This window comes from Bufo gargarizans, chromosome 1 (assembly GCF_014858855.1).
Source record: "Bufo gargarizans isolate SCDJY-AF-19 chromosome 1, ASM1485885v1, whole genome shotgun sequence".
NCBI classification, from domain to species: Eukaryota; Metazoa; Chordata; class Amphibia; order Anura; family Bufonidae; genus Bufo; species Bufo gargarizans.
Genome location: NC_058080.1, coordinates 97012302 through 97037274, shown reverse-complemented (window position 1 = coordinate 97037274; position 24973 = coordinate 97012302). Strand labels below are relative to the sequence as shown.

General features: G+C 41.1%; 1 protein-coding gene across 4 annotated transcripts in view; it reads left to right on the top strand.

Moving 5' to 3' along the window:
- LDB2 (LIM domain binding 2) overlaps window positions 1-24973 on the top strand; it is a 362209-nt gene that overhangs the window by 124596 nt on the left and 212640 nt on the right. For all 4 annotated transcript variants that reach the window (XM_044296920.1, XM_044296912.1, XM_044296938.1 and 1 more), the window contains exon 2: window positions 3006-3108. In XM_044296920.1, the coding sequence (XP_044152855.1) occupies window positions 3006-3108 (103 nt within the window). The remainder of the gene's footprint in view (window positions 1-3005; window positions 3109-24973) is intronic.

The following is a 24973-nucleotide window of genomic DNA, read 5'->3' as shown; positions in this document are numbered from 1 at the left end:
CCAGAAATCAATCTGTCCCTTCCTCAGTCATTAAAAGTACCTTTGATTCAGGTAGAATTGAGATTCAGGTAGAAATGATGAGCACCCAAATTGAATTTCTTTGCCAAAACAAAACAAATTTTAAGAAATTCTCACGTCCTTATGCTATTTTCTTTTCAGGGCAGATTGGCTTGTTAACCTTTTGCTGGATCAGTAGGAGAAACAAATTTTTAAACTTTACCCATACCCCTTCCCTTCCTTCTCATCCCTTGGGTGGACCTCATTTACATATGTCATTTTTTATCTGTTCTAATTGTGTAACTTTATGTAACTATGATCAATAAAAAGCAATACTTTGAAAATAAATAAATAAAAAATACTATTTCAAAATTTTGTAGAAATGTAGAAATACGCTCTGCAACTCTTTGCCTTCTGAAATTACTTACCGTATATACTCGAGTATAAGCTGACCCGAATATAAGCCGAGGCCCCTAATTTGACCCCAAAAAAATGGGAAAAATTATTGACTCGAGTATAAGACTAGGGTGGGAAATGCAGCATATGTGTGGGATCTGTGGAGGACGCTGTTATGTGGGGGATCTGTGGAGGACAGTGTTATGGGGGATCTGTGGAGGACACTTATGGGGACCTGTGGATGGCACTGTTATGGGGTGGATCTGTGGAGGACAGTGTTATGGGGGATCTGTGGAGGACACTTATGGGGACCTGTGGATGGCACTGTTATGGGGTGGATCTGTGGAGGACAGTGTTATGGGGGATCTGTGGAGGACACTTATGGGGACCTGTGGATGGCACTGTTTTGTTTTAACTTTATCTACATGATAAATGCCATTTGGTGAAGTGAGACAACCCCTTTAAATAATGTCTTAAAAAAGTACAACTTGTTCAACCCCAAAAAGACATGTTGGAGTAATGGAACACTATAATATACAAAATGTGAAAAAGCTAAAGCCAAAAAAGTTGGGTTCTGAATGCCTAAACTCCCCAGGTCTTTTTGAAAAAGTCATTTCCTAAGATAATATTATTGAAATTGCTGTATATAACACTCCATTGCTAAGCTTATGGCCGCAAGGCAGGTTATTACAGTGATTAACTTTTACATGTGCTACAACACAACTGTATGTTGTTGGTGCCATGCAAGTGCATGGAGCAGTTTTACATGCTGAGACCCCTCCATAGGTGGTGAGTGCTGGCTGTGCTATACAGAGATAATGCAACTTTTGGCATTATCTCTGTATTACATGCAGCCAGTGAAAATTGCTTAGACTGCAATAGTATTTTATAGTAGTCTACTGGACAAGCGATCCGGAGTTCACTTGTACATGATAATAAAAAAAGGTAAAAGAAAAATCTTTAAAAAATGTAAACACAAAAATAGTATAAATTCAAATCACCCTTTTTCCCAATTTTACATATAAAAAAAACAATAAAAAAGAGTAATTGGTATTACCGCTTCTAAATGTCCAACTAAACTATTAAAATATAAAAAAATACTTTCCTGCACAGTCAATGCTATAGCAAAAAAAAAAAAGCTGATTTGCTGTTTTTGGGACACCTCACCCAACAAAAAAAAATTTACCAAAAAAATCATAAAGTCACCCCACAAAGGAAGTAAAATAAAATAAAAACTACTGCTCATCCTGAAAAAAAAAAAATTACACAGACAGAAATATAAAAAAGAAGTTATGGGTGTCAGAATATGGCGATAAAATAAAATATTTTTTCTAAAGTACTAAAACATAAAAAAATACTATATACATTTGATGTAATTAACAACCTTATTCTGCAGGTCAGTATGCTTATGGCAATACATAATCGTACTGACCTGCAAAATAAACAGTGAACGCTATAAAAACAAAACCCAAAAAACCATGGTAGAATTGGCATGTTTTTCCAATTTCACAACACCAAGAGTATTTTCCTGTCTTCCAATACAGTTTAGGGTAAATTAAACGGCTCTGACTGCCATCTACAAAGTCCAACCAGCATTTGTTTTGAAACTGCTGTTTTTTTTATGTTTTTTTAATAACATTTTATGCTGTAAGGTAATCTTGGGCCATTTCGGGGAATGTATATTAGTGATGTAGTCCCTATGATCAGATCATTGTACGATTAGAAGGATGTATTATTACGCTTTTGAATTACAATATTTTTAGGTTGTGTGTGGGAGGGTGAAGGGCTTTGGAGCTTTGATGCATCCCTAGCTACCTTGGAAACCACAGCAAAAAAACAAAATCTAAAACTTATTTCAAAATACAAAAAAACTATCTAAAATATCAGTTAACTGCACCAACTTACATACAAAATTGGGGCCAAGAACAATAAAATACAGTATACTTATTTGGTTTATTAAACATTCACAACGTCTGGTTGATGCCTGATTCAGACTGCTATATTTTAAAAATCATCTGCGTGGCAGCCACAACACATGGATGATTTTTAATTTGTGTAGGACACATTCTTGGCACCCATCAGAGATGACTGTCTCCAATAGCTTCCAGGTTTATATTCCATGAGACACGGACACGTGTAGTGTGTGCACTGAGTTTCTCTACACAAACCTATGGTCTATGTGGAAAAATGGAGTGCGATTGCACCGTTGACTTCTATGGATCTGTGCGCAGTCTGCACGAAAAATATGGCCTTCTGAATCAGGCCCAACATTCTTTGCCAAAAATGTAATCACGGTTGTTGTGTTGTTATTTTATACTAAGTAGAATTTACTAGTTTTTTATCAGTTTGAAGAACGTTAATGATACTTTAACAATTATGGAAAAAATAAAATAAAAAATAGCTTAAATGGAAAACTTTGGTTTTAAATATAATATTATAGGTCAAGATTTAAGAGGTGTTTGAAAAGCTGATCTAATTTTGTACCAATGAGATCCCCGTGTTTTTCAGACAATTGCAAAACCTCAGAAAATTCACAATGGTGAACGCTTTTAACATCCTAGGCTACTTTTGGGAATGTATGTACTGATACCCATTTCTGATTTCTTTGCTAGGACAGTGACAATCTTTGGTGGGATGCCTTTACTACAGAATTTTTTGAAGATGATGCAACGTTAACGCTGTCATTTTGTTTAGAAGATGGACCAAAGAGATACAGTAAGTCAGATATTCTATATGAATATGCCATCACTCTGTATGTACTCTATATGCCATCATGACCAAACAACGTGTACCTAAAGAGGGGTTATCTGGGGTTTTCTTATCCTCAGGATCGGTCATTAATATCAAATTAGTGGGGGTCTGACTCAAGCTTTATTTAAAAACATTTAAAATTTATTTAAAAATAGTATATTGTTGATTTATTTTCTTACTTATCTTTTTCTTACTTTTCTAGTTTAAAAGTCAATGAGAAAAAAAAATGGTAATTCCTATTAATTGTGTCAAATGTATATAGAAATTCTAGAACAGCGTATTGTAGAAATGCAGGTTTTTCTTGAGTACAGGATATATTTTATAGCCATGTATACCACACAGTGAGCTTCACACATTTAATTAACTTATTGTGCTGGAGGCAGGAATAATTCACGTGAGTGTGATATTTTCCACTGTACCTGTATATGCAAAGTGATTATGTGCACCTATGCAGTATAAATGAATTATTTCTCTATGGTTTGTAGATAGTGGATCACTATTTCAGTCATAAACAATTCAATACAAAGTCAATGGGGCTTTGTCAAAGAAAACAGTAAACTTAGAAATGAATGACAGAAGTAAACTGGAGTTGGCCTTGACCCCACGGTTTGTCAGTCTGCAGGATCTTCAGCATGTTCCTGAAACAATCGGTCTTGCAGAAATCCAGCATAGAACACAGGGATTAATTTCCTGCGGATATGTTCCATTTTTGGCAGTGTGAATGAGAGGATAGGACTTTAAAAAGTGAAACGTGTATTAAAGGGGTCTGTCTACAGGAAATTCACTGTTAAACCGGGCAAGACCAAGTTCTTGCAAAGTCACCTTGCCTGTCCCTGTCAATCAAGAAGGAGAGGGAGGGGCTGGCAGAGGAAGCAGGAGGAGCAAGGGAGCACAGAGTGGCTTAGGCCCACCCTTTGTGCACTTAAAGGGGTTGTCCAAGCTTAGCCGGATAAATCCACTTCTTCCCCCATTCAACCCCTCTGTATCGTGCTGTTTTTTAAAATATTTTTAACACTGCTAGGCGGAGGCTTCCGCCTAGCAGTGTTCCCGGTGACGTCACCGGCACTCATGGGCAGGCTTTAGCGCTGCCCTAGCCGTTTTACATGCTGGTACTGGTAGCTCATTGGAGCCCATACATTCTAATACTGTACAGAGACAGATTGTTTTTGTGGGTCCGTGGTTTGCGGACCGCAAAAAATAGAACGGTCATGTGCATGAGGCCAAAGTCTGAATTGTCCCTGAGCCTGTGACAGAGGAGTACAGAGGTTTACCATTGCTCAAAGCGTAACACATTCAACATTTGCATTTAGATATTTTATCTTTAAAGGGGTTGTCTCACTTCAGTAAGTGGCATTTATCATGTAGAGAAAGTTAACATAAGCCACTTACTAATATATCCTTATTATCCATTTTGTCTCCTTTGCTGTCTGGGTTCATTTTTCCATCACATTATACACTGCTCGTTTCCATGGTTACAGACCACCCTGCAATCCATCAGTGGTGGTCATGCTTGCACACTATAGGATAAAGCACTAGCCTACCGTATGTGCGCTCCCATGGTCCTGGCCACCAGAGAGGCTGACACTTTCTCCTATAGTGTGCAAGCACGACCACCGCAGATGGATTCCAGGGTGGTCTGTAACCATGGAAACGAGCAGTGTATAATGTGATGGAAAAACGAATCCAGCCGTAAAAGAAGCAAAATGGGTAATAACAATATATTAGTAAGTGTCTTGTATTAACTTTCTCCACATGATAAATGCCACTTACTGAAGTGAGACAACCCCTTTAATCTATTTACCAGTTTGATTCTTTTTTTTGTAACAATTTTATGTTATATTTGGCCGCACATTTACTTATGCTAATGCGACAGGATTAGCAGGCCGTGATGTCCATCTGATAGGACTTATTATTATATTAGCATTTTTTATCCAGAGAAAATATTCATTTTTAGACCAAATAAATTTGCTCAGTTTAATGATGTTAGTATCTAACTAATAAAACTAATCTATGAAGTGTAAAACATAAAGAGTTCTAATTACATCAATAGCTAAAAACATTTCCCCAGCTGTTGTGACATGAATAGCTGTAGCATGATAAGGTGCTATTGGAAGGAATGACAGTATTACTGTCCCTAACCTTTTATTTGTTAGACTACCAAACATTTATTTTTTTGTCATGGGCATATTATTTCTTTTATTTACATAATTTGTTGCTCTGGAGGTCACTGAAATACCTCTGGCAGACACTGACAGTTTTCCTTTTTTGAATTTACACTTTTCCACTGTCATTGGGGAAAATAGTCCCATGTGGGGGCATTGTTGGCAGACAGAGCTGATCAGGGTCTGCAAAGACCCAGCAGCTCTGCTGTGCCTCTGAAACACCCAGCGATCACATGATCACAAGGTCCAATAGAGGAAGTAGCATAGCCGTTTCCTCTATTCACTGCGCAGTGCTCATTGAGAGCAGGAACCTAAATTATTGCACCCATAGCAGTCTATCGGCCAGCTAAAAGACAACATGGAGATAATACAGAGGCATAGGAAGTATTTGTGCTACTGTACAGACTCCATGCACACGGCTCTGCTGCATGGACGGAGCTCCAGATTAAGGCTTCCACAGATGGTGGCATTGTACCTATTACATTAAGGACACAACACTGGGACCCTGACTTTCCTACCGATCCTTTGCTCACCAATTTCATGTTATAGCAATTTAAGTTCAGTTTCTTAGGGCTGGGTATAACAGGTGTCATGTGTATCCTAAATGAAATGCATTTATAGGGGTTTTCTGGGCTTCTAATACAGTATTAATGACCTATGCTCAGGATAGGTCATCAGTATCCAATCAGGCGTAAAAATGGGTGTTACCAGTTGAGGGTGTGTCCCTGCACAGTGGTAGCACTAACTAGATAGACTGTGCAGTGGCATGCCCCCAACTGGTGACACCCATCTGGACCATCATTGTGGACTGCTAGTAATGTATTTATAACTTCTAGCAGGAATAATAAGGGAGTGGCACAGCATAGAGTCATAAGAATAGATGCTCTTATTACATGGGGACTACAGCAGGCATGTCCAAAGTTATACCGTCCATCGCTACTATACTCCTGAGGTAAACCTAATGACATATACACATAATTGCCATAAATGGCAGTACAAGTGAAACTCGAAAAATTTGAATATCGTGCAAAGTTCATTTATTTCAGTAATGCAACTTAAAAGGTGAAACTAACAGATGAGACTCATTACAGGTAAAGCGAGATATTTCAAGCCTTTATTTGTTATAATTTGGATGATTATGGCTTACAGCTTATGAAACCCCAAAGTCACAATCTCAGGTCCCCTTTGCTCAGAGGGTACGGACTAATTAGCTGACTAGAGTGTGACACTTTGAGCCTAGAATATTGAACCTTTTCACAAAATTCAAATTTTAAGCTGCATTAATGCAACTCCTTTTAATTTACATTACTGAAATAAATGGACTTTATAATTTTTCGAGTTCCACCTGTATATTTCTCCTTTAGACACCCAGGGAATATATTTCCTGTTAGGCACAGAATATAAGATTATTGTTGGAAAAACATTCTCTAATCAGTCATTAAAAATGCAACATTTCCGTAAGGTTTTCCAGATGAAGAACATAATATAATCTACCATACAAAGATCACCGGACAATGGTCTAGTCTTCTTCTTCTTAATAGCTTGAGCAAAGATTCCCCTCAACAATTACTGCTGAGGAATGTGATTTATTGTACGAAGGAAACTCAGGCCTCATTCACACTTCAGTGTTTGATCTGAATTTTTCTATTTTTTTAAGCCAAGATCAAGGGTGGATTTACAATAATGAAAAGAAGTATAAATATTTTCATTTCATTTTTTTTTCTGCATTTAGAATCCACTACTGGTTATAGTGTACAAAAAAAATACTGATCCAATTCTGAAGTGTGTAGGCAGCCTCAAACGGCCTCAAAGTGTGTAGGCAGCCTCAAACGGCCTCAAAGTGTGTAGGCAGCCTCAAATTGTCCAGAATTTTTTTCATTTTTTTTTTAGTTTTCACCCCAGCCTGTTATATTCGCCTCTTCCATATTTTCTGTTTCAGCTCCCTGGCATTGTGACTCTCTTCACTGGTCTTCTGGTTCCCTTGCCTTTAACTTCCACACAGATGGGGGCATATGCTACTGGGCAGATTCCCAGTGGACTGGTCTGTCAGCGGGGCCACCTGACTTGAATAAACAAGAACTACACTCATGATTCAAATCCTGCAGCATGAGTGCAGTTCCGAGTATATGAGAGCTCAAGGACCTGTGATGACATCATCACAGGTCCTTAACACCCTTAAAGTACCCGAACTGCACTGATAGTCAGGGCAGTTCCAAGGTTAGGAGCACTCAATTTACTGTGATAATGTCATCACAAGTTCTTAACCACCTAACTGTACAAGGGTAATGCCTAATATGTATGGGCTTCTGAAAGGTTGAGGTCATGTGAAGAGGTCATATGACTCTGAGATAGGTAGTGGTATAAAGTATCATTTATGCAAGTTATGTTTTGGGGGTTGTCAACTGATTAGGCTAAGGTTCTAAATAGAGATAAGCGAATTTTTAAAAAATTTGATTCGTCCGTTTCACCAAATTTTTTATTTTTTTTTCTTGGATGCTAATGTTATTCACGGCGAATTACGTTAAAAAACGTCTATTTCCGGACTGCAGAGAGCCTTTATAGGGGTGTAGAACACCGTGCCTTACAGTTACACGCATAAGGAGTCTGCTGTGGTAGTGAAATAATACTGTAAGTCCGTATGATATGCAGATGACAGGTGTCGCTATTAGAATCACTGCACACTTCACTTATTTAGGCAGTCACGGGGCCAAAACTGACCAAATACCTGAAGTATCAACTCAGCTTTACAGGTCAATGTTAGCATCAAGAAGAAGCACATTCCTTTTACACCGTCGTCAGCTGATTCCACATAGTTCTACACAACCTGTTCTATTGTAAGTCTGACATCAATAGTGGGGAAATTAATGGAAACCATACTTAAGGAGAGGATTGTGCAAAATCTACAATCCCATGGATTGAAAGATGAAAAACAGCATGGGTTTACTTCAGGGAGATCATGTCAAACTAATCTTATTGATTTTTTTGATCGGGTGACTAAAATAATAGATGGCGGAGGTGCAGTAGACATCGCTTATCTAGACTTTAGTAAGGCTTTTGATACTGTCCCACATAGAAGGCTTATCAATAAATTGCAGTCTTTGGGCTTAGACTCCCATATTGTTGAATGGATTAGGCAGTGGCTGAGGGAAAGACAACAGAGGGTTGTAGTCAATGGAGTATATTCAGACCAAAGTCTTGTTACCAGTGGGGTACCTCAGGGATCTGTTCTGGGACCCATGATGTTTAATATTTTTATCAGCAAAATTGCAGAAGGCCTCAATGGTAAGGTGTGTCTTTTTGCTGATGACACATAGATTTGTAACAGGGTAGATGTTCCTGGAGGGATACACCAAATAGAAAAGGATTTAGGAAAACTAGAGGAATGGTCAAAAATCTGGCAGCTAAAATTTAATGTTGATAAGTGCAAGATAATGCACCTGGGGCCTAAAAACCCAAGAGCAGAATATAAAATCAGTGATACAGTCCTAACCTCAGTATCTGAGGAAAGGGATTTAGGGTCATTATTTCAGAAGACTTAAAGGTAGGCAGACAATGTCATGGAGCAGCAGGAAATGCTAGCAGAATGCTTGGGTGTATAGGGAGAGGAATTACCAGTAGAAAGAGGGAGGTGCTCATGCCGCTCTACAGAGCACTAGTGAGACCTCATTTGGAGTAATGTGCTCAGTACTGGAGAACATATCTCCAGAAGGATATTGATACTTTGGTGAGAGTTCAGAGAAGAGCTTCTAAACTAGTACATGGATTGCAGGGAAAACTTATTAGGAAAGATTAAAGGACCATAACATGTATAGCTTGGAAGAAAGACGGGACAGAGGGGATATGATAGAAACTTTTAAATACATAAAGGGAATCAACAAGGTAAAAGAGGAGAGAATATTTAAAAGAAGAAAAACTCCTACAAGATGACATAGTTTTAAATTAGAGGGGCAAAGGTTGAAAAGTAATATCAGGAAGTATTACTTTACTGAGAGAGTAGTGGATGCATGGAATAGCCTTCCTGCAGAAGTGGTAGCTGCAAATACAGTGAAGGAGTTTAAGCATGCATGGGATAGGCATAAGGCCATCCTTCATATAAGATAGGGCCAGGGGCTATCCATAGTATTCAGTATATTGGGCAGACTAGATGGGCCAAATGGTTCTTATCTGCAGACACATACTATGTTTCTATGTTTCTATTAAATGCTTATACAAGTAGAGCACCCCTGACAGAGTGGAGAGGGTGTCAGCAGTAAGTTTGTGTTAACGTCACTGATTATTTTGCTCTTCCTCTGATCTGTCAGAACAATAACCCACAAAAATCAGATCCTGTCTGTGGAGCATACGCCTTCAATCGGTCAGCCTTTGCTCAATAATCCATCAGTATTGCTAATGTTTTGTACCCACTCCTGCTTTTGGCTATCAAATCATAAGCCAATTCTGAAGAGACCAGACAGGCCTTACAGCTGCTACACAGACAGTATCCGCTGTGCGTCTCATTTTTCCTTCCTTCTGACAGATCAGAAGAAAGGTGAAATAAATGATTATGTCAGCCAGGCCGAAAGCCAAAATAGTGGACCAGTCATGAAGTGGAGAGGGTGAGAACAGCATGAGAAGTCCACAGAGTGAACCTATGACATAGTGGTGAGATTCCAGCAGCATGAGGAGACCACAGAGTGGTCCAATGACAGGGTCTGGAGTTGGCAGCAGTATGAGCAAGCCACCGAGTGGCACAATGACCAAGTCTGGAGTTGGCAGCAATTATCGAGTCTGGAGGTGGCGGCATCAGCAGCAGCATCAGGAGAAGGCCACTGAGTGGAACAATGACCGAGTCTGCAGTTGGCAGCAGTATGAGGAGGCCACCGTGTGGCACAATGACCTAGTCTGGAGGTGGTGGCAGCATCAGGAGAAGGCCACTGAGTGGCACAATGACCAAGTCTGGAGTTGGCAGCAGCATGAGGAGGCCACTGAGTGGCACAATGAGCTAGTATGGAGGTGGCGGCAGCAGCATCAGGAGAAGGCCACTGAGTGGCAAAAAAAACTACATTGTACCACATATAACTGCAGCGCTGAACGCTGAATAATATTTGTTTGTCAACCGAAATACATCAATAAAGATTTTACCACATATAACTGCAGTGCTGAATGCTGAATAAAATGTTATTTTTGACCTATGGTAAATACGCCAAGAAAGATTTCACCACATATAACTACAGAGTTGAACGCTGAATAAAATTTGTTTTTCAACCGAAATACATCAATAAAGATTTCACCACATATAACTGCAGAGTTGAACGCTGAATAAAATTTGTTTTTCAACCGAAATACATCAATAAAGATTTCACCACATATAACTGCAGAGCTGAACACTGAATAAAATTAGTTTTTCGACCTAAATACGTCACTAAAGGTTTTACCACATATAACTACAAAAATGAACGCTGAATATATTTTGTTTTTCTACTGAAATAATAATAATTGCAGAAGTGAAATGCGCATATATTTTTTCGTTTTGTACTGAAATAGGCCACTAAACTCTTTCACCACTAGTAAATGTAACAGTGAAGTGGATATATTTTTTTCCTTTTTGTACTGAACTAGGCCACTAAACTCTTTCAACACAAATAACTGCAGAAGTGAAATGCGGATATAGTTTTCTTTTTCCACAGATATAAGCCACTTAAGGCTTTTCAACATCGTACTCGCACCCCAATAACAAGAACAAATTGCTGGAATGCCAGAGCTGTATAATGGTTATTTGGATCCCCGAATAATGTTTCCCTGCACTTGTAAATCACATTTTTTTTCACAATGAGGTTTTACTAGCACTGTCCATAGCGACTTCAGGCGTCTCTCCCTGCACTAAGATGCTGTGAAATGATTCCTTCTTATCGTTTCCCTGCAATTTGAATAATGTTTCCCTTCGCTTTTTTTTCACAATGAGGTTTTCAGTATAACTCTCCCTAGCGCCTGAAATGTCTGTCCCTGCACTAAGAACGCTGGAAAATGTCTGAATCCAAGATGGCTGCCGTATTAATAGGGCTGTGACATCACAGGGCTGGCTAGCTGCTGACTGGCTGCATGCAGGCATGTCAATCTTGGTGATCTCGCCTTCCCAGAGTTCCTTGCCCCATGTCCTCAGTCCTCACACGTGTAGCTGCCATTTTAGGAAAAATTGTGTTTCGTTACCATGAAGCGCAAGGAAATTCGCATTCGTTGCAAATATAATTTTTCATGAAATTCGGATCGAATTCCACTTCATCAGCTTCAATTTGCTCATCTCTAGTTCTAAGGTTAGAAGAGTGCAGGACCTGACTGTGATGACATCACCAGAGGTCCTTCACCCCCTGGGAGTGTGGAATTTTACACGGGGAAAGCATCTCCATCCAGTCTCACTGCTCCTATGCTGTCCTTCTGCAAGAGAGGTGAGAAATTTAAACTCCTCTTGACATCTGCCATACACGTATGACAGATGTCAGAACTTTAAAGTTGGAGGCCAGTCAGAAGCTGAGTAGGTGCCAAAGCTGGGTGCCTGCTGCTTTACAAAGCAGACTCTCTGTGGCAGAGTCTGTGATCAGCGATAATGCTGATCACAGACTTTTAATCTCTCAGATATTGTGGTCAATTGTGACCACGGCACCTGAGCAGTTACTTTCTGGATAACTGAATGAGTCTCCCACTATGAGATCACAGGAGCTGTTTGGTTGCTATGGCAGACTTGGGCCTTCTGTCATAGCTAATTTCCTATGTAGCCCTGCCTGTGGCAGGGCTTGTTAGGATGTAGTGATTCTCCCATATACTGCTATGGTAAATCATTACAGGCTAAGGGAGAAGCAGACAATCACATAATCAAGTCCCTTAGGGGTGCTAAAAATAAATGTAAGAAAAAAGTAGAAAAAAGTTTAAAAAAAAGTAAAAAAGCCTAAAAAGTAAAACAGTATAACAAACAAAAAAATAATACAAAATAAAAAAAAATAGCATTGCTGTGTCCCAAACACCAGAACTATTAATATATGAAAGTGTTTATCCTGTACGGTGAATGGCGTAAAAAAAGATCAAAATGGCCAATTTGCTGTTTTTTGGTCACTTCACCTCCCCAAAAATTGAATAATAAGTAATCAAAAAGTCTAACACATCCCAGAATGGTATCATTAAAAAACAGATCGACACGCAAAAAATGAACCCTGATACAGCTCCGCAGACATAAATAAAATAAAAAAGTTATGGGGGTAAGAATAGGGTGTTTCAAAGTAAAAAGTTTGAAGATAATGTCATTTCTACCACATACCGTATTGAACACCGTAAAAACAAAACATAACATAAACCTATGGCAGAAGTAATGTTGTGGACCTGTGAAGGAATGGAGTAAAAAAAAAAATTAAAAAAAAAAATTGACAAAAATTGACAAATCGCTGCATCAGGAAGGAGTTTAACTGGGGATGCTGCTGCCAGTGGGGGAGGGGTGGTGCTGGGAGGTGTTTTGTGCTTTATGGTGGCATTTATTTGTGCCGCTGGGGAGATATTTTGAGCTTTATGATGATATTTATTTGGCGCCTCTGGGAAATATTTTGTGCTGCATGGTGATATTTGACGCTGCTGAGGAGAAATTCGGAGCTTTGTCATGGTATGTGTTGCTGTTGGGAAGGTAACACTATCCCTAACCATGTGCTCAGGCATTTCTGTCTTGCATTTTTGTTCTCTTTTTTTTGTATTGTTTAATTAGAGACATGATCATGTTGAGCAATTTGCAATTTCACACCACTAATTTTACACAATATTATACAGGGGCTGGTGGGAGTTTTTGTGCCAGGGCTGCTTTGTAATCCCAGTCTAGCTCTGCATGAGCACTACGGCAGCCAATGACTGGCTCAGGAGTGATGTGTCCCCAAGTAGCACTTGACCCAGCAGTCACCCTCAGGGGCAAATTGTGATAGTTTACACCACATAACTATGGCTGGCCATTTATTCCATGAAATGATGTGATCAATAGAACATCAAAGAAAAGGGGGGCTGACTCTTCGCATTTGATGTGGCCAACAAAGAACGCGAGGGCTGTCCTCAAATAATGCCTGTTAGAGCATATTTAAGGTATGCCAAGCTAAATGGCATTAGACGGCGCATTATAAATGATAACTAATGCAGTGTTCACATCTGGAATCTTGATGGTTATTTCTAGGATATGCCATCAATGTTTGGTGTGGGTTCCACGTCTGGAACCCATTCCTAGTTCTAAAATGGAACCCTCAAAGTGGACAGAGAGCAGCCACATGCGGGGCCACCCTCTGTTCACGACTATGGTAGCTGGCTTGGCTATTTCCAGCAGTCCTATAGTGGCAAATGCAGAGGTGGCCTTGCAATTGCACAGTGCACTCTGGATTCATTACTATTGGATTTCCAAAAATAGCTGTGGGTGCTCGCTCTACTGTTTTCAGCACTCCTGCGCATGCGCTTTGTGCCCCCTTCACTTCAGGGTCCCCAGTGTCTAAATAGGAGCGGGTCCCAGAGGTGTGATCTGCACCTAACTGAAAATGATGGTGTATCCTAGTGATATGCCATCAGTGTGGCAGATGGGCCAATCCTTTTAAAATTCAGACAAAAATATAAAATTACATTCAATAAAAAAAAACATAAAATTAGCAAAAGGAAATAGTGAACATAATTAGTGTTGAGTAATTTTTTTAGAAATTTGCTCGTTTCACCGCCCCCCCCCCCCCCCCCATCATTGAACCCCTTAGATGCCGCTTTCATGTTGATTGCAACATCTGAGAATAATAGTGTGGGCTTTCAGGCGTTACTCCATTAAAACAAAATAATAATACTTATCTCATCCATCTGACCGCGAAGAGGCTGCCATGACCATCTTGATTGAAGTTCCCACACAAAATCTTGTGAATTACGTGATGACGTCATATGAGGAAATTTGGTTTCGTGGCAAATCAAATTTTCACTGAGATTCGGATCGAAGTTCACTTTGGATACTTTGATTCGCCTAACTCTAATAATAATTAAAAAAAGGTTAACGTGAAGAGCCTGTTGGTGCACAATACAAATCTGTGTGCTACCACACCGGGTCCATCCTTGCAGCAATGAACTTACCGATGTGGCCCTTGAAGCTCCTTGGCCCGAGTGGAAAATTAGTTTCAAAAGCCAGTCTACCTAGCAGCTTTTATAATACTGATATCGTCTTATGTGGCAAAGGGGCCTTGGGACACCTTAATGAACCAGGGCCCGGGTATGCACCTTCTATGGCCCTGCTAACTAATATAGCTCTGTTCTTCGAGAAACTTCAGTGCATTTCTCCATGATCTGTAAATGTGCAGCGATAAACTACCGTGCTCATCATGGGTAATATCTTCTGCTGGTGTATCAGATGGATGTGACCATTTAACCCCATTTCTCTATCCGAATTATGTTTCTACAGACCTATTCAGTTCCCAGTGCAGGAGTTTTCTTTGTCACAACATATTTGTTATTTCCTTAATTAAGGGAAAGAAGAAGAGAGGAATATGACAGTGAGCACGGCTTTCTAACACTTGTCTGCATCCGGAGCTTCTACCGCACACAAGTTATCGACTTAATAAATAGAATATTTTTTTCTGCTTTATTTGATCATAAAATAATGTTCTTGTTGTAAGGAAAAAACAGTCAGAACTCTAACTATAGACAAAGCAGGAATGTGACCAACTTCAAGAGTCTAGTAACCACCATGAATCCACTCATTGTTCCAAAACTTCTCGTAGAGATGTGACTCTATTAACACACAATTTTGGAAAAAAAATACTTGACTTTTCGGGAAGGCACCTGCGCTAATCACTGAGCCCCTACTGCAATCTTTTAATGATCACCGTCATTTATTCCCCTTTTTCCCTTTTCAATCAAATACTGTTTATGGTCACAAAAACTAATTTCTTCAAAAACAGGGGTTGAAACATTGTTGTTTGCTTCTTTGGTACAGAATCTGTCAAACCCCTGTATTAGCTAAAGCGCAGAGGCTGGTTCTCAGCTGTGGAGTACCGCCCCACGGGACATACTGTATGTGGGAAAAGAGCTGCAGGGAAAACACACACTTAGGCCTCATGCACAAACACTTAGGCCTTCCGTGCATTGGGGACGGCACTGGCATTGGGAATAATGCATGGGCACTATCCGTGCGGCTGCCACAACAGATCCAGACCCATTCATCTTGAATGGGTCCGTGATCCGTCTGCACCGCAAAAAATAGAGCATGTTCTATTTTTTTGCAGGGCAGACGCACAGGGTGCTTCCATTCCATGCTTCCATTCTGCACCCTCCAGATAGTGAACCCATTCAAGTAAAGTGCTGAGCAAACAGCCGGTGCCTGCGTATTGCAGACACGCTGTTCGCGGGCCGCAACACGGGCACAACCGGGCAACAGCCGTGTTCATGAGCAGTGATGGTCAGTTAGCAGTGTTCGCCAGCTAACACATGCGGGCTGCCATCTTTAGTAAGGTAGACTCACCCGTCCGGCAATGCACAGATAAGTCCTTCCTTACCTGTGCCTGTGCCGGGAGCCGGTCTGAAATCAAATGCAGTCACCGGGAGCAGGCAGTTCCAAGAACAGCCCAATGAAGGCCCCTGGCGGCAGCCTGCTCCCGGTGACCGCATTTGATTTCAGACCGGCTCCTGGCACAGGCACAGGTAAGGGCTTACCTGTGCATCGCTGGACGGGTGAGTCTACCTTACTAAAGATGGCAGCCCGCATGTGTTAGCTGGTGAACACTGCTAACTGACCATCACTGTTCATGAGGCCTTATGCAGCAGTTGCCCTAAAAATCATGGATGATAATGCTGGTGCCTGGCAGCGAAGCACCTTGTCCCAGGGTGACCAGTTATCTGAAACAGATTTCATGAAAATGAATTCAACAACTTAGTTTTTATTTTTTTTATTGTTTAGCTTAGACCTTAGTTTTAACTTGATCACGAAAGGGGCTCATTTGGTAGGAATAGGGTGTGACTTAGGGAGAAATTGGTCACGGGTTATGAGGCGCCATCGTGCACCAACTTTTTGGCACAACGTGTAGGTGGTGTAAGTTTACATTTCTCTTTATGCCTAAAAACGACCATCTCACTATTCAACTGATCGCCAGCAAAAACACATCCAATTATATTGGAGAAACTAAAACCCATCTTTCCACCATTTTGGTTTAGTAGATTGAACAGTATGGGGGTTATGCCCCCATTAAGACTGGTGGTTTAGATACTGGTCTTAATACCCCTTTGCGCAAGTTATGTAGAGGTGCCGGCCTCTCCAAAATGTCAGCGCATCCACCGCCTGCCTAAATGTAAGACCGCTTTCTTGCTGGAGAACATTTAGACCATTTTCTATGCCTAAAACAGGTGTAGAAAATTGATAAATGAGACGGGTCTGCAGGCCTGTCCCCTTCCCCGTCAACACCTGGCGTGAGAGGGGAACAGTCACAGATTGCAGCTTAAATAACCTTTGAGCTGCAATCTGCGCTAGATATGCGCCAATAATTGGTGTATATCTATTAGTAAATGACCCCCCTACGCGTTGTGTACCCAGCCTTATGGAAACAGTGTGAGGACCAGAAGATGGAGAGAGTGCCAAGGACCAGAGGGGTGCCGAGGACCAGGGAGATGTGCAGCAGGTAAGTATGAACCTTCTGATTCAGAGGCCATGCTTCAGAAATGTGATAAAAAAAATAATTTTCACTGGACAAACCCCATTAAAGATCTGGGTTTGAGCGTTATAACCAATTCTTTGCAATACCTACTGTCTTTTAAGCGTAGGGTGGTCAGAACATGATTTTGTATTTTTGTGAGTAAATCTGAACAAGGTACAGTAGATAGTAAAACCCTATTCAGCCAGTCAACTTGACCTATAATGCAAACTTCAAAGGCTGGAGATTCTAAGCCAGGGGTGCCACATGCGGCCCTTAATACCATTGTTTGTGGCCCCCAACCATCTGATAACAGACATGGATGTCTATGCTTTGTGGCTACACACATGTATCTTTAATGTATTCTCCTATTATTACTATGGGAGTCCTGGAACTGTAACTAGACATTAATGGAATATACTGTATGTACAATATGCCATAAATGCAGTATGTCAGTTGTTAAAATCCCTTTAAATTTTATATTTGTCCCTTATCACGGTTCAGTCTGACAATGTGGCCCCAAACCAGAAAACATTGTGGACCCCTGTTCTAAACTATCAACCTGAAATCTATTTAGCAAGATGTATCCAAGAGACTGAACTTTAATGTTTTGTGCTAAGAGCTCTTTACAGGAAATGCATTGTAGTTTTTTTTAGGCCAGTCTCACTGGAGCGTATTCAGTCCGGGAAACATGTGGGAGCTGAATTTTCCTGATAGAACACGGCTCTTCTGAAGTGAACTCACAGCATCCTAATCATTTATGATGCTGTGAATTCCTGTTTCACCATTTGGTCCACTAAACGTTATTCACATAATGTAGTACCTTCAGTTCAGTAGACCTACCGTGAGATGCGAATTCACAGCATCAGGAATCTTTATGGCCTTAAAGGGGTTGTCTCATGTCAGACAATGGGGGCATATCGCTAGGATATGCCCCCATTGTCTTATAGGTGCTGGTCCCACCGCTGGGACCCTCACCTATATTGGGAACAGAGCCCTGCAAAGTGGTGGCTGGAGGACTCCGGTCCGGCCACCACCAAGCTCTCTCCCCATAAAAGTGAATGGGAGCGTATCGCACATGACCGGCCACCACTCCCATTCATCTCGAAATAGCTGAGCCAGAGCTCGGCTATTTTCAGCGGCCCAATTGAAAATGAATGGACGCCGGCTGCGCATGCGCAGTGTGCCATCCACCACTTCTACAGTTCCGTCCTCGATATATCCTAGCGATATGCCCCCTTTGTCTCAGATGAGGCAACCTCTTTAAGAAGGAACAGCCGGTTTGCTGAGATGTTCAAAGCCAAGGGAATATTAAGCTATGTTTTGGGTCACTCAGAAGTCTACATCTACACAGAAAAATTGCATAGAGTACCACCATCATTAGTGCTTATAAACAGTACCCACCTTCCAAATGCAAGACTGAACACTATGAAAAGATACAGACAATAATGAAATGCTGAAAAGAGGAAAAGCCCATTGACTATATGGGCGGTGTGGTCTAGGATTCAGAAAATTTTCCTGAAATTCACTTTGAAAATGCAAGCACATATACTCACCGATCCCCCGTTTCTGCTGTTCTGACAGTGCTGAGGTCCTCTGTGAATATCACTCAGCCAATCACTCGCTGAAGCAATGATCCGCCTCAGATGGTGATTGGCTGAGCAGCAATCCCAGCCATTTCCTGCCATGTCGAGACAGAGGCGGAGTGCAGCAGGAACCCTGGCATCAGTAAAGTGAATATAATCACTTTTATTTTATTTTTATACTATTTTCTGCCAAGGGAACTGTTTTCCATTAGGTTGGAATACCCCTTTAAAGAGTAGTCAGAGATATTCAGTAATACTTTGTTGCACCATCTCTGGGCAGACTTGCTGGAGTTATTCCTTGTCTTCATGCTAATATTTTATACAGGAAAGTGACTCATAAGCAATTTCCCCTTCCAGAGATACAAGTCTATATACTAAGGTGGCCAGACATCTTAGATAGCAGCTGGCCAAATGCTGATTTGACCAACAGCTATTCCTCCTGATCCCTTCCATACACATGCATCCTTGGCTGATCCAAGCATTCATGGGTTCTGTAATAACCAGCTGCCGGATTCCACTTATCTCCCATGAGAACAAAGGATTGAGCATGTTGAAATCCAACAGACTTGATCCTGACATGTGCAATCAGGAGAGAGTCCATACACATTAAATGGTCGGCTGCAGGGGACGAGCTATAGTGGAAGCAGGGAAAGCAGCTGCTATGGAGCCCGAAATGAGAAGGGGCCCGCCTGGGAAGAGGACTGAAATTTTTAATTTTCAAGGCTCCTCAACAATATTATACAATGACATGACATACAGTATATGAGTATAGGGAATGGACTGAGCGGCTGCCGGGCCTGGTCTGAGAGACCGATCTTGACTAGCTGCAGGAGTGGGGGTTGCTGGGGGGGAAGGCGTTCAAAAATTTGCTGTGGGGCCCAGTCAGTTGTAGTTACGCCACTGGTTGGCCAATGAGTTGTTGCTCCTCATCAGTAAAGAGTAGGGATCCGATTGGCGTGTGTATAGTGTAGCTTGAGCGAAGTATTTAAAAATTTGTTACGGCTGGTTCGCCGAATAAAAAAAAAAATATCTGCTTCATGATTAATAATTTCATCAAGAAGCGCATTTCTTTGTAAGTAGTAGGTGTATTGTACCCGTCATTGTACCCCTCAGACGCCGCGTTCATACTGAGTCATGGGATTTCCGCCGAGATCTTCAAGCAAGATGGCGGTGGCCGGCCCGTCATGAGCAAATGGATCAGGTAAGTATTGTTTTTTGTTGTTGTTTTTTTTACACTATTTTAGGTTTAATCGATTTGTGCTTTGTGGCAAATCGATTTTATCCTTAAATTCAGATCCTAGACTTTGATTCGCTCATCACTACTCTTCTACATGGGCCATAGTGTGATTCCTGCCATTGTGAAGGCCAGTCACTAGGAAAAGGCTTCTCTTGCCAGCACTAAACATGTTCTGAGAAGGAATCATAAGGACAGCAGGGGGCGCCATGACAAGTATGTACCGTAACTGCAATATCTGCACATAGGAGATGAAAAAATAATAATAATTTATGTGAAGCCGAGAGATGTACAATGTAACATTAAATCGTACACCCAGCTCACAGTATAAAGCCAAGTGTGAATATTTTATTTCTAGAGGACCGAACTGAAGATGTGTATAGGGAATGTGTCTCCGGAGTAATGATTGTCATCTCAGTTCAGCATCATAGCCGTCTATTCAGCCATCGAAGGACGGAGTTGTTGCCGTTTCTTGGTCAGAGGGAGCCGTTATCCTGACAGCCCGGTCAGCCACATGTTGTTGATGTGTCCAGAAGTGACAAGTGACTGACAGCTTAAGACACATGAAAGGAGTAAGATGAAGCAGGCTTCCTTCAAACACAAAGGCAGACATAACGTCTGTCACTATATATTACTATTGCTATTGATGCAGAATTTTATATAAATGATAGTGGGCCTCTTTATTACTCAAACCAGTTACATTATTTCTATACATATCAGATTATTGGTTCCGATCAGCCTTATGTGGTTTAGACACATGAAATGCAGCAGAAGAAACAGCGAAAAGGTGGAAAAAATAACAGTATCCATCATCAGATGTTCTCTTAATTGAGCATCACATGAAAACTACAAGATGACATCTGCTGACGCATTTCGGGGCCTTGTAGTCGCTTGTTATACAGCTAGCCAAACGGCTCCTTTACAAACTCAGTTCAAGGAGTTTGCCCTGGTAGAGCTATTTTATACAGCAAATAGTCTTTGATTTGCAGAACACTGAAGACGTAGCAGACGGCGGTTACAGCATCGCATTACCAGCCAGCTCTTATTGTGGCACTGGCGGGCACGTGACGAGCAGTCTCGTTCCTTGCCTGTCATGTACCATTGTGCTGATGGAATTGCATTGTTCAGTACACAAAATGACAGCGCGTTCCCATACAACAGCTTCACCAATAGGCAGAGTTTATGGTGTCTCTATCCATACGTTATAATTTTTCGATCTAGGGACGATAAATGACAATAACATGGAATGACATCATGTGACGCCGCAGTGTATTAGGCTACTCTTCTCAGTTTTCCCTATGCCTGGTGATCAGACTTTCTTGGCAAAAGTTTACTCATAAATAACAATTGTGGAGCATCTTGTTTTTTAAAAATCTGCATTGTGCTGTTCCTCTGTTATTTCTCTTGGAAATTAAGAACTACATTGACAACTAAGCCTTTCAGGGTTTTTCCCATGAAAAACATTCACATGGTCTGTCACATGATCTTTTACCATGGTGATGGATCATGTGATGGCCCATGTGATGACCAGAGTGACGTCACCACAGGTTCTTTTCCTGCACACAGCAAAAAAGAAGACAGAAGATAAGCCAGGCTGAGCAATCAAGTGGATTAAGGTGAGTTTAATTTTTTTATTTTTAACCCCTCCAGCGCTATTGTACTATGCATTCTGTATTCAGAATGCTATTATTTTCCCATATAACCATGTTATAAGAGATTAAAGGTTCCACCTGTGTCTGGGTGGTGGACAACATAATTGTGCTCATGCTCGTTGGCAGATTAAACAATGCTCTCCCTGGTGGTCTGTCTGAGCTGTACAAAGCCTTTTCCACATTAGCTTGTGCTCACATAACCCAAAAGTAGCCTCTGAGAGACGTTTTATAGCAGAGCGGGAGAAGCAGTTTATTGTGGCAAGACCCAGTGTCTAATCAGACCACACCTGTAATTATTTACAGCGTTGCCATTAGAACAGTACTGCCAGTAGTTCCATCAGGGGCCAGGTGAGAATGATGGACGGGGTGGGCCAAGCTCCGGCTGGGCTGAGGCCCAAGTGCTATGTGCTGCTCCCTATACTGCTGTCAGTGTATGATATAATATATGCCTGTACACACTGGTATTGGAGCCTGCTCTGGCATTGTACATCATGCCTAGCCTCCGTCAGAGCGCTCTTGGCAGTGGTGTCACATGTGCTGGTGGTAACGCTCTGGCATCCTTCTGTCTATCGGCCCCAGTGCAGTCCTACTGGTAGTAAGAACTAACTAATGAAGTAGGTGGTGTCTGACTGACATTGCGATTTTTGGCACCAAATCTGCAACAAGAGCAGCACCAAAAACATGCTGCAAACATACCCTGAGTGCACTTGCAGGACCCTGATAAGCAGGCTTTTTAGTTAGGGTTCAGCAGATATGGTCCCAGATTTACTGCTAGCATCATGTATGCAGCTAGGTCTACTTTGTCATGATGACAGGATTGAAAACCTTTTGGCCAAAACAAAAGCTAATATTGGTGTATGTGATATGGTGTAGGATGGCAACTGTTAATGTGTGCTCGGGGGAGGATCTATGGGCAGGGCAGGGCAGGGGTGGAGCCAGGGAAGGGTAAGCGGTGGAGCCTGGTAAAGTATAGTGGAGCCAGGCAGGGTGAAGGAGCACTGTATGGGGCCCTGAAATTTCTGATGGCGGGCCTGTTTACATATCTGTTTGAGACTTCATTCCAAGTGGATGCCAAGTTTGGCAGCAATCCGACATTTCGATCTGAGTGCGTTCATTTTTTTTGTCCATGAATGTGTAAAGAAATAAGAGTTCATTACGGCATGGCTTCGTATTTCTAAAAATTATTCTCCTGTTCGCTGACTTTTGCATCCTTTCCTTTAAATTGATATCTGAATTTTTGATGCTAGTGGAAGCATTAAGCAGAATTCACACTCTACCCACAGCCAAAAATTGTCGTAATTAATCCAGTATTTTCCACAGCAAAATGCAACTCATTTTAATGACTGCAAAGTAGCTGAAAGAAACACCCTTGAAGCCATATTTCATTTCTAGCAGTATTTTATACGGTGGGGTACAATGCACTTCTCCACACATTTTCTATTCCTTTATTGTGCTTTAACATTCTTTTCATTTGTATACTGTACCACATCTGCTATCAATAACATAATTACTATCTGACCTTTATTCTTTTTTTTCATTTATGCAATGTTTCTTTTGTATGAGCAAATCTCTACAATATACAATATACATTTGGGATAATAACCTTCTAACAATTACAAATACCACGATAATAGTCACATACATACTAAAGTTGAAAAATACAAGTTCAACCAATTATCTTACAGTGCAGATTCAGAGCAAGATACAGTATCTAGGTGTACTTAATTCATTTGGATCCTCCACAATTGACCTGGATGACTATACCTCTCCATAAACGCTTGGCCGAACATGCATGTGTTTTCAATGGGGTGGAAGGAATAAGCTTCTATTGTCCTTTGAGAACAAAAAGATTGGGCAAAAAGATTGGGACAATCTGTCATCTGGGGGAAAGTTGGGTTTTCCCAATGAACTTTAAATGGTTAGTCAATCTGTCAAAATTAATCTAATGTGTATGAACATCTTAAAGGGTTTATCCGGCCCAAAAAAGTTTTCAAAACTTCTCAAAATGCTGGGAATACAGATTTAAGTTGAAGCCCAGGAGCTTCTAGGTATACCACTGGCATTAGACCTCGGTCTACAAGGACATGAAAATGTAATTGTTCCAAAATCCACATGTGTAGTCTTGTCAAAGGGGGTTTCCGGTTCTGGTGCCAGTGTACTGAATGGGAGCTGAGCTGTAGTACACTGGCACTACACAGTTTGAGTAGCCTTCTGCTTCTAGGTCCATCCACTGTGTAGTTTCTGGCATCAGTGGCTGGCTCAAATAGTTGATTGGTGCAGGTGCAGAGTGCCAAAATCCACCAGTCTGATATCGGTGACCAATCCTCGGGATAGGACTTTAATATTTAAGTCCATGGTTTGCCTGACTTTCCTTCATACAAGACCAAAACTGTGTCCAACCTTTCATGAAGCTTTGGTCTGGTCTCCTGGTCTCCTTCCCAGCTTACAAGTCTTTCCCTGGACCCCCCTCCTCAATCCATTTTCTGACTAAATCTTGTTCCTCCCATTGTTATATACTTTCCTCAATTTCTGTGCAGCAAAATATTTATAGCTTGCATACTATATATACAAAGAGAGAAACATAGTTTACACTATAAAAATAAGTCCACACTCCTGACACCAAGAAGTGCAAGGCCCTGTAGTTCTGTGGTGATGTCATTGAGTAGAAAGGTCCTGCCAGGGTTGTAGGTAGTGTGGGGATTTGGTCTGGTAGACAGGCTTGCAGACGCAGTATAGAGGCAACGACAACGTCTTTAACTTAAACAGTTAAAAGGACTTTTGTGGGCTATTAGCTAGCATTTGGTGTCCCTAACAGCCTGTCCCTGCTCCACACAGCAACCTCTCCCTACACTGGCAAAACAAGAATGTAAAATGGCTGCCAGATCGGGTTCTGTTATAAGGTAGGGGGTGTGTCCATGGGCTGAAACATCTGAATTGGCTGTCTTGTCCCACCTGATGGATGTGTCATGGGTCAAAGTTCAGCGCAATGCAAAAGGATATTCCACCGGCGGACATTGCCATATGTTCGGCGAATTGCGACAGCGCAAAATTCGCCGCTAAACAACCGCCAAACGAACCGCAAGGCCATCTCTATTGATCACTTCTGTACCTAGTACTGCAGCTCATCCACATTCAAGTGAAAAACAAGAAGCATCACCTGAAATACAGGAACATAATATCTTTCTTAATGCTGTATATAATATTTTATGTTCTTGTAGGATGCAGATCTTTTGTGTTTCTATCATTAGGTTTGCATTTTATTTTGCTGTTGGCTAACGGATAATGGTGGATAATATGAAGAAACTATGTAGGGAGGATTCTTTTTTGTAAATCTGTTTTCAGCTTAAAAGAAGATCTGGGATTTCGATGCTAAAGACTGAATGTAACGCAGCAGATTACATAGTTATATTTAACATTTGTTAATTTTTAACAAGCAGCTTTTTCATTCTCTGTGCTGACAACTAATCCACAAGACTAATGCTCATCCTCCATAACTAATCATCCCGTCTCTATGAGATTTTCTGTTGTACAACAAATTTCCTTTTCTAACAATTAG